The 8,976-nt window shown below is 37.6% G+C and overlaps 1 protein-coding gene across 2 annotated transcripts; it reads left to right on the forward strand.

Annotated features, from left to right (window-relative positions):
* Nucleotides 1-333: 333 nt before the first annotated feature.
* On the forward strand, nucleotides 334-8,720 carry LOC104213106 (ankyrin repeat protein SKIP35-like). Of its 2 annotated transcripts, none has more exons than XM_009762536.2 (4): nucleotides 334-475; nucleotides 691-1,727; nucleotides 2,403-2,835; nucleotides 7,638-8,720. In XM_009762536.2, the coding sequence occupies exons 2-4, from the start codon at nucleotides 1,102-1,104 to the stop codon at nucleotides 8,442-8,444; spliced, it is 1,866 nt and encodes a 621-aa protein (XP_009760838.1). In that variant the 5' UTR covers nucleotides 334-475; nucleotides 691-1,101; the 3' UTR covers nucleotides 8,445-8,720. The 2 variants fall into 2 exon arrangements, with proteins under 2 accessions (XP_009760838.1, XP_009760839.1); XM_009762537.2 differs by lacking the exon at nucleotides 334-475 and adding an exon at nucleotides 495-565.
* Nucleotides 8,721-8,976: the final 256 nt, after the last annotated feature.

The raw sequence follows: 8,976 nt of genomic DNA on the forward strand, positions 1-8,976 counted from the left end.
CTTTACAATTTGGCGGGCGACTATTTTGATTAATTCTTCATAAATAAATTAAATATTAAATATTATATAGTATAAGTAGCTAGTTATCGTTATATGATACTTTAATTTGATAGGGTAAAAATGATAAAAATAAATAAATAATACAGATAGTCAGACATTATACCCGTAAAGCAAAACATACCAATTTATTCAATTTTCGGATTTAAAATAAATTGATTCCTCAGATTTTTATTTGTTGTTTGTTATTTTCCTTTTTAAAAATCTTATTCTGTTGGGCAATAAAGGTGTAAAAGATTCCGTGAAGTAGAAAAATGGAAAAACAAATCTGAAATAAACAAATGTAAAATTGCAGGAGAAAATTGACAAAAAAAGAGAGAGAAACACATAAAAAAGGGGCAAAATACTCTTAACCATCCAAGAACAACAAGGGGCAAAGGGTTTCTCACTTTTCTCCCCCCACTAGTTGTTATATCAGGTTTCTTTCTCCATTATTTTCACTCATGTTTTTTCTCCTACCTTCATTTCTCCAACTCCTTTTTTTTTTTTGTGGTAGAAATTCTATTATGTAAGCTGATTTTTGTGTATTTTTCTTTAAGAATCTGTCTATTAAATTAAATGTTTTTTTTGGGGGTTAATTTTTTCATTTCTGCAAACCACTTTCGTAGCTAATGAGAATCTGTTTCCTTGTAGGTTTTGAGGTGGATTTGTTTCTCTCAAAAAAATTGAGAGGGGTTTTATGGTAAACTTAGGAATCTGAACTTTTGGGCATAACTTGCTGTTATATGTTGATTTTGGGGTTTTCTTGGATCCTCTAGTTTTTGTTGAAATGGATATCAAGGTCTGATTTTTGTTTTTATGCAATATGGTGGAGTTTGATCTTTCATTGGTGTAAAGTTTGGGGCATTTTTGTGTGTTGGAAGAGGAAGAGGAAAAAAAAATTCTGGGATTTGTCTAAATTTTGCCAAAGGGAGAGGCTTTGCTCAAATTTTGAGATTTTGTTTGGATTTTTGATCCTATTTTACCTTATGGGTGTTTCTGGGAAGAATTGATTGTTTAGTTGTTTGGTGGACAGTTTTGGGTATTGAATTTGATTGGTCAAAAATGGAAGAAGACAGAATAGAAAGTGGGATCAAGATTAGTACAGATGAGTCTCAGTGTTTTGAGATGGAAGTGGAATCTTGTGAGACTGGAATACCTGGTTTGAACAATGAGAATGGTGAAGGAAGCAATGGTAATGTGGTATTTTCGAGAGAATCTCCGCTTGTAAGTAAAGACTTTAGATCATCTGCTATAGTTGGAGGAGGAGGAGGGTGTAATTGTGGAGTTAATAAACTTAAAGCCAGATTGTCTAGTTCAGACTGTGAGGTTGGGAAAAATGAGAAATCGGGGCATGAGAAGAAGCTTAATAGACAAGAGAGGATCGAGTTAGGGCGATTGTTTCAGGGTGCTGTGAGTTGCCATGACTGGGAGCTCGCTGAGAGTTTGATTCTACTGGCGGATCCCCTGACTCTGAATGATGCATTATGCATCGCGTTAGATTCGATATGGTTTTTAAGTACACAAGAAGAGTTATATGGGATAACAGGGTTGATTAAGAAGATCATTTCTAATGGTGCCTTTGATTTCACTCGGGCAGCCCTAAGGACTTCATTTCTTGCTTCTTGTGTTTCTGCTTGCCAGAGTAGGACTATGAGCCTCGCGGATACCGTGACTGTAATGGCACAAAGGTCAGAGATTTTGCCCTTTTTCCGTGACATCATTTATGTGATTGAAGTTGGACTTTCCTCACATAAACTTGAATTTACTTTTTGATGGTAGAAAAAGTCCGAAGGACATTCAATTTTCCATTTGATGTTCTACCATCTCTTAAATATGCATATCTGGTAAAATTAGTACAAATACTGCATATTGTTTGAAATCTTAAGTTCTTCCAAAACCATGAATTTTGGATTTCCACTCTGGACGTAGGTCTAGAAAGTTTTCTTGTAAATCTAATTTCTTGCTGGCATGTATACTGACCTGACCCTAAAGAGTCATATCTATTCACTTGAAAGAGCATCTTACTAGCTTCCCAGTCTCGAACAATCTGTGACATTCATATCTGCCCAAAATTCTTAATGCTGACATTTCTACTTTCAGTCTTCTCCAGACATGTAAGCATTAAGAACATGCATCTGCTTATTGGTAAAGTAAATAAAGAATCTTCATATAATTTGCTGGTCTGTTATCATTTCTGCATGTTTAGGATTTCAATTGGTAATGATTTAAGAGTTTGAGTTTTAACTTTTGATATTGTTTTTTTTTTCCTTCCTTTCCTTTTTCACTTTATGTCTATTTTATTCTTATGTTGGGTGCTTGTGTTGCTCAACTTTTGGCTGGATTTTCGCCCCTACTCTTAGCAGGTTGCGTGAACGACTTCAAGAGTGCAATGGGGATGAAGTTTTGAAGGCAGAAGCTGGTGCTAAGGTTCAGAAGTTCACTGAATGGGCTCTTAAATGTATTGGTTTCCATTCCCGCTGCCAAGGGAACAGGGATAAGGTTGGGCATAATGCTGCTGTTGAAATACAACTACAGTTGTCGGCTTTCAAGACTTTCCTTGATCTTGCTGGGAACCACCTTACAGGAAAGGATTTCACGGAAGCATTTGACGCAGCTTGCTTCCCACTTACACTCTTCTCTAGTTCGTTTGATCCGGGCTGGGCATCGGGTATTTCAGCTACGGCAATCCAAGGACTGCTTGGCATGTTGGTGGAGGGCGGTGCGGACAATGTCAACCAATGCTTTCTTGAAGCATCTCGTTTTGGGAGCACTGAGCTTGTCCGCATTCTTCTCCAGGTATACTAGCATTTACAATATTTGTTTTGTACCTTTGCTTTTAGAAAGACATATCCTCCCTTTTAGTCAGTTTTACTTCCGAGTATTTTTCCAAGGTTACTGTGTTTCTATGGTGCTTGATATATTAAGTTTCACTTGTAATGCTTGTTTGGTTTGACATTCTTTCTTTCTCGCCCTTAACTTTCAGTCAGGCTTAGAAAAGTACTTTTAATATTTCACTCCAGTTTCACTTCGAGAAAAAGCAACAGAGACATAAACAAGTAAAGAAAAATTTACATATACACCACAAAACCGATGAAGATCTCAAGTTGAAGTGATTTACCTTATTCCAGTTCTTCTCCTAGTGCGAGGGCAGTTAAACATCCAAATATAGTGCAGCATGCTGGAGTGACTTGTTAGGTAGAAAGTCGATTGAAACTTCATTAGAGTGGTGTCTTTTTGGCCTTTATTTCTGCACAAGAACTCATTACCTTTACTAATATTCTAACAAGTTACACCATAGCATTGAGGTTTGAAATTGGTATATCCTAATAAATTAATTATTGAGAAGATTCATCAGAGTTCCACTATTTTTATGCTGGTTATCAACCTATCGCAATAGCACTGGTAATACTACAATAGTAGACAGTGTGTTGGATATGGACAAACATTAAGAACAAAAATCTTGAAATGAGAAGACCATGGCTTGAGCTTCACTAGGACGAGATTGTAGGTTTTTGTATATAGCTAGTTACATACGGTGCAAATAACGTTAGGACTATCGAGCAAGAGATATGAGGGGCATTTTCCATCAGTTTTTTAGGTTCAAACATCATGTATAGAGTTCAATATGTGAGCGTCACTATACAGATTAAGAAAGCATCTAAAGTAATTTAAAGGGAGAATAAAGTTGAAATATAAAATTAATTCCTCAATGTAGTAGCAGAATCTCCCTGCTGTGAAAAAGAATAGTAGGATTGTCCCCTTTGCTCCTTGCCCTACTTAGAACTCACTCTAGAGAAGGAAATTGGAGATTTGTTCTTTCTGGTGTGTCAGAGGTGTGCTAAAGCTCTGAATTTAGGTATAAGCATGGAGCTATGCTCCGGTTATGAGGTGTTCTAATTCGTACTAAGGCATTGGTCGTGGCTCATATACACTTCCACTAGGAGAGGAAACTGTTAAACAAAACATATAACAAACAAAGGTACATACAGACCCACACTACACATATATAGATTGAGTGTATGAGAGAAATCTTATCGATGATTTATGGTAATGGTCTGAAATAGGAAAGGAGAAGCTTAGTTAAAAATCTAGTCACCAAATCCTTGCATTAGAAACTTATAATCTGTTAGAAACCTAAAATTTAAAATGGTCATTGAGGATTGAGCTTTGTAGGCCACTTTTTACTTTTTACTTTGCTATGTTTGACTTTTGCTTTTCTTTCTCCCCCTTCATTTGTCCATATATTGTTGTTTGTGGTAATATTGATTTTTCTTGTAAGTATATAAGATTCTTTTATTTTTCTCGTCATTTGTACCTTTTTCACTAAACTACAAGCTTTAATTGTACTTTGCAGCTAAAGTGCTAGTAGATTTGACACTTTTATGTTTTTCGCCTTTAACAATGTTGGTTTTCTCCTGAATGTCATTAGAAAATGACACAATTGATTATGTAAAAAATGTGTTTTCTACTTGAAAAGAACAAAAAGGTAGGATGTAGTTTCCTGATAGTATTCAGTAACGTGGGGTTTTTTCTCCAAATACAAAAACTATGCTTCAATCCCAAACAATTTGGGGTCAGTTGTATGAATCTTCTTTGACCATGTTTCTCCATTTAAACTCATCCCAAGCCAATATCATACAAACTAGAAATGAAAAGTAGAAGTACTAGAAGTTCTCTATATCTTCTGCTGGCATATAAATCTCTAACAAGGCTAAAGACTCCTAGAATATCATTTTCGATCCCGACGTGTTTCGGATGCTTGAAGACCCCCAGACACGAAGTGCCTAAACCGTGAAAATGGGATTGTGGGAGAGCAATACAACGTCGTGCAACTAGGCGGCAGAGATGGAAGAGTTCAAACACTGGAATAAGAAGCAAGTTGTCTTCCTTTTTGATCCTTTATGCAAATGCGACCTTAGCGGGGTAAGTCCAGGCTTCGCATTTGCGAAGCTTTCTTCGCTTTTGCCAACAAAGGTGGATTTGATAAGTACGTTTTCAAATCCTAAGTGCTTGTTGACATTCCTCATTCCATTCAAAATGATCCTGCTTATTAAGGGCTGAGAAGAATTTACAACACTTCTCTGATGATTTAGAGATGAATCTTCCCAAAGCCGCAATTCTCCCTGTTAATCTTTGAACTTCTTTCTTGTTTGAAAGTATGTCAGGGATTAACAGGGAAATGACCTAGAGTAGACGTACTAACATGACTTGAACATCCCAACGAATTGGTATTGCCCATATAGATCTTTTTCTTTCATTTTGCCCTATCTTTTGCTAAGTACAGATGGATTCCAAGAGATTATAGGTTTTCTAAGACAACTTCTTTTCATGTAATTTTATGTTTTCCTCATTCCCTTTTAACATCTTCACTCACCTTGGGTTCACATCTACGAACCGATGCATCTGGAGGTCGATTCAGGACACGACCAAACCATATCAAACAACCTCTCGTTTTTCCTTGATATGTGCTACTTGTACCTTCTAGCGAATGTGCTCATTTTAATGTTGTCTAATCTTGTATGATTGCACATCCATCAATATTATATCTTTGAGACACTCTTCTTGTGGATGTGGACTTTAGCTGCCCAACATTCACTCCCAAATGATTCTTAGGATTTGATGTCATGCGCATGTTTGTGTAGTGACAACTGTTCATGCCGAGAGTCAACTGCAACTTGGATAGGGTCCCTAAAATTTAATGTCCTTATTTCCTAGGTTTTAACCTTGTGACTGTCATAGCATCTTCGAAATCGTTGAGTTGTAATGTCACCCCTCTGTAGCCATTGATTTTCAGAAGCCTAATCGCTAGGAATCACATCGTGTTGTTGCTTTCACTGCTTCACATCCCACAAAATGGTCACGTGAGTGTGCATGCGCGCACGTGGTGGAGTAGGATCACTGGCGGAGTAAGAAAGTAGACAAAACGAAGAGCAAATGACCAGGTACTATCATCAAACAAACAACGTCCGGTGTTTTAATATATCATCGCAAACCCTCAAATTTTGTTTATGGAAATTAAACCTTTTTCCTCTTTAAATATGGCAGCTAACTAATCTATAAACGGCACAGTGGTATGTCTTTATTTTCTTTTCATAAGGGGAATATAGGAAAATGAGCTAGTATTTTTTTGTATGCCAAAGTTCATTTAATTTGGCAAGGGAGAAGTTGGTGATATTGCCAACTCATTGATGTTCAGCTACTGGGCATTACTTTGTGTTTTTGTAAGCTATTCTACTTTGGATATTCTTAATTGCTTCTCTAGATTGGGGGCTTTGCGGTGGTCCAGTTGAGTGATTGTGATTGGCATGAGAACAATCCACTTTGGGGGGGGGGGGGGGGCTAAAATTCATTGAAGTTGTAAATGTTTTGAGTTATTTGTCTTGCATTATTGATTGAGGTGTACTATAGTATGGTTATATTTGCTTTGGCAACTGATAAACAGATGGGTTTTATGTTGTCAAGAATATTCTGCTGTTGTAATTTGTTTGTACTTCAGCTCACTTATGCTCGATGTCCTGATGAACACATCATGATTTTGATGCTGGTAAACTTGTATAATGTCGGTAGCGGTCTTGTTTTATTACTTCCAGTGGCAGTCTGAATTGTCTAATTGATTTATACTTCATTCGGGTCAGTCGTGGTGTTTCTCTTATTTATAATGCTTCTTTTCACCACTTCTTTGTATGATTGCTGAGGCTTGAATTTACGAGCAAAAGTTTCACCTTGATCATTGATTGAGGTTGTAAATGTTTTGAGTTATTTGTCTTGCATTATTGATTGAGGTGTACTATAGTATGGTTATATTTGCTTTGGCAACTGATAAACAGATGGGTTTTATGTTGTCAAGAATATTCTGCTGTTGTAATTTGTTTGTACTTCAGCTCACTTATGCTCGATGTCCTGATGAACACATCATGATTTTGATACTGGTAAACTTGGTTAATGTCGGTAGCGGTCTTGTTTTATTACTTCCAGTGGCAATCTAAATTGTCTAATTGATTTATACTTCATTCGGGTCAGTCGTGGTGTTTCTCTTATTTATACTGCTTCTTTTCACCACTTCTTTGTATGATTGCTGAGGCTTGAATTTACGAGCAAAAGTTTCACCTTGATCATTGATTGAGGTTGTAAATGTTTTGAGTTATTTGTCTTGCATTATTGATTGAGGTGTACTATAGTATGGTTATATTTGCTTTGGCAACTGATAAACAGATGGGTTTTATGTTGTCAAGAATATTCTGCTGTTGTAATTTGTTTGTACTTCAGCTCACTTATGCTCGATGTCCTGATGAACACATCATGATTTTGATACTGGTAAACTTGGTTAATGTCGGTAGCGGTCTTGTTTTATTACTTCCAGTGGCAATCTAAATTGTCTAATTGATTTATACTTCATTCGGGTCAGTCGTGGTGTTTCTCTTATTTATACTGCTTCTTTTCACCACTTCTTTGTATGATTGCTGAGGCTTGAATTTACGAGCAAAAGTTTCACCTTGATATTTTCTTATTTGTTTGTTGCTGTGTTCTCTTCTCCCGGCATCTTTGGAGGGTAGAGCTGTCTATCATCCTCATCTTTGCTTGGTTGTTTTCTCTCATAGATTGCTCAAAGGAATAGCTTGGATGTTGATGTCGACTTGGCTCTGGGATTTGCCTCCCATTATGGTAAAATTGGAACTATGGAATGTCTAGTGGAAGAAGGGAATGCGATGGCTTTCTTGGGACCTTTGATGAGAGCTGCTGAAAGGGGCTGCATTCAGGTAGTTGACTGGTTTGTTAAAAGAGGTTGCAGAGACATGGAACTATGTCTCGCCCTCACAGCTGCTACCTCCAGTAGTCAGGTTGAAGTTGCCGAATATCTCCTTCCTCACGTTCCTCAGCATGTTCTTGCTGCCCTAAGTATCGAGATTCTTAAGGCTGCTGGTGAAAGAAGTGGCGGATCTCTCGATGGTGTAGCATTTCTACTAAGTTCAGACTTCCTCGGTGATCCAGCTGCCACTTATGCGGTTGCGGACAGCATCGCTAAGTTGGACGACGAGGCTGTCGCTCCTGAGCTCAGGTCTTTCCTTCGGGAGCATTGGTCGGAAGCTGCTTTCTCAGACGGGCTTAGGCAAGGACAAGAACACTACTTGAATATCGTGCGTATTTTGAAATGGGGGGAATCTCCCGTGTGTTTGGGGGATCTTCCCGGGCCCTTGAGAGTAGCAATAGCATACCTGCCGCTGTATAGGGAATGTGTCAAGGCAGGGGGTTGCTTGTTATCACAAAGGCTTAGGGGGCAGCTCGTGGAAGCAGCGAAAAGGCTTGACGGCGTCGTGTTGGAAGAGGTAAACCAGGGAAGAGAATTATTGGCTGTTTTGGAGCATCATATTCCCCCATTTTTGGTTAATGCATCCAGTGCTGCTTAGGATGATAGCATCTTTTAGACTTTGAAAAAATTTCACCTCTCTTCACTCTCCCTTCACAAAGTATTATAACACAATAGTTGGGTGGGGTTGAAGGTGAGCAAAAAGTCCTCAAGGTTGGTCAATTATCTGAATGCATGTTCTGATGTGTATGTTGAGTAAACTACATTCAGAAGGCTGGTAACGCGAATGGGCATACATGTTGGCTATTTTCGTGGCGGTTCTCCTTTATCCGGTGTTTACACTAAACCAATAAATATATGACATGTCTTTTCAATATCCACCTTTATCACTAATTATGATGAATTAACTATATTATTGCTTCAATTTACCACTTAATCATGGTAAAGTAATGTGCGTTGGTGTAAACACTGGGTACTGGTTAGTTTTTTCCTTTTTATTTAATCTGAACTGTCTAGGAGTGTGATCCATCTGTTAAGCTTAGTATAATTCATAGCAGAATATCTGAAACATTTTAGAATTTTTCAAACATATGTTCTACTCAATTGGAACAGAGAAATTTCTTTCTAGCCTT

Source organism: Nicotiana sylvestris, chromosome 12 (assembly GCF_000393655.2).
Source record: "Nicotiana sylvestris chromosome 12, ASM39365v2, whole genome shotgun sequence".
Classification (NCBI taxonomy): domain Eukaryota; kingdom Viridiplantae; phylum Streptophyta; class Magnoliopsida; order Solanales; family Solanaceae; genus Nicotiana; species Nicotiana sylvestris.

Bases quoted from the DNA above. Each gene is read 5' to 3' on its own strand.
- LOC104213106 (XM_009762536.2), top strand. From the start codon at position 1,102: ATGGAAGAAGACAGAATAGAAAGTGGGATCAAGATTAGTACAGATGAG. The intron at 1,728-2,402 runs GTCAGAGATTTT...TACTCTTAGCAG, and splicing joins GTGACTGTAATGGCACAAAG to GTTGCGTGAACGACTTCAAG. The intron at 2,836-7,637 runs GTATACTAGCAT...TTTCTCTCATAG, and splicing joins TTGTCCGCATTCTTCTCCAG to ATTGCTCAAAGGAATAGCTT.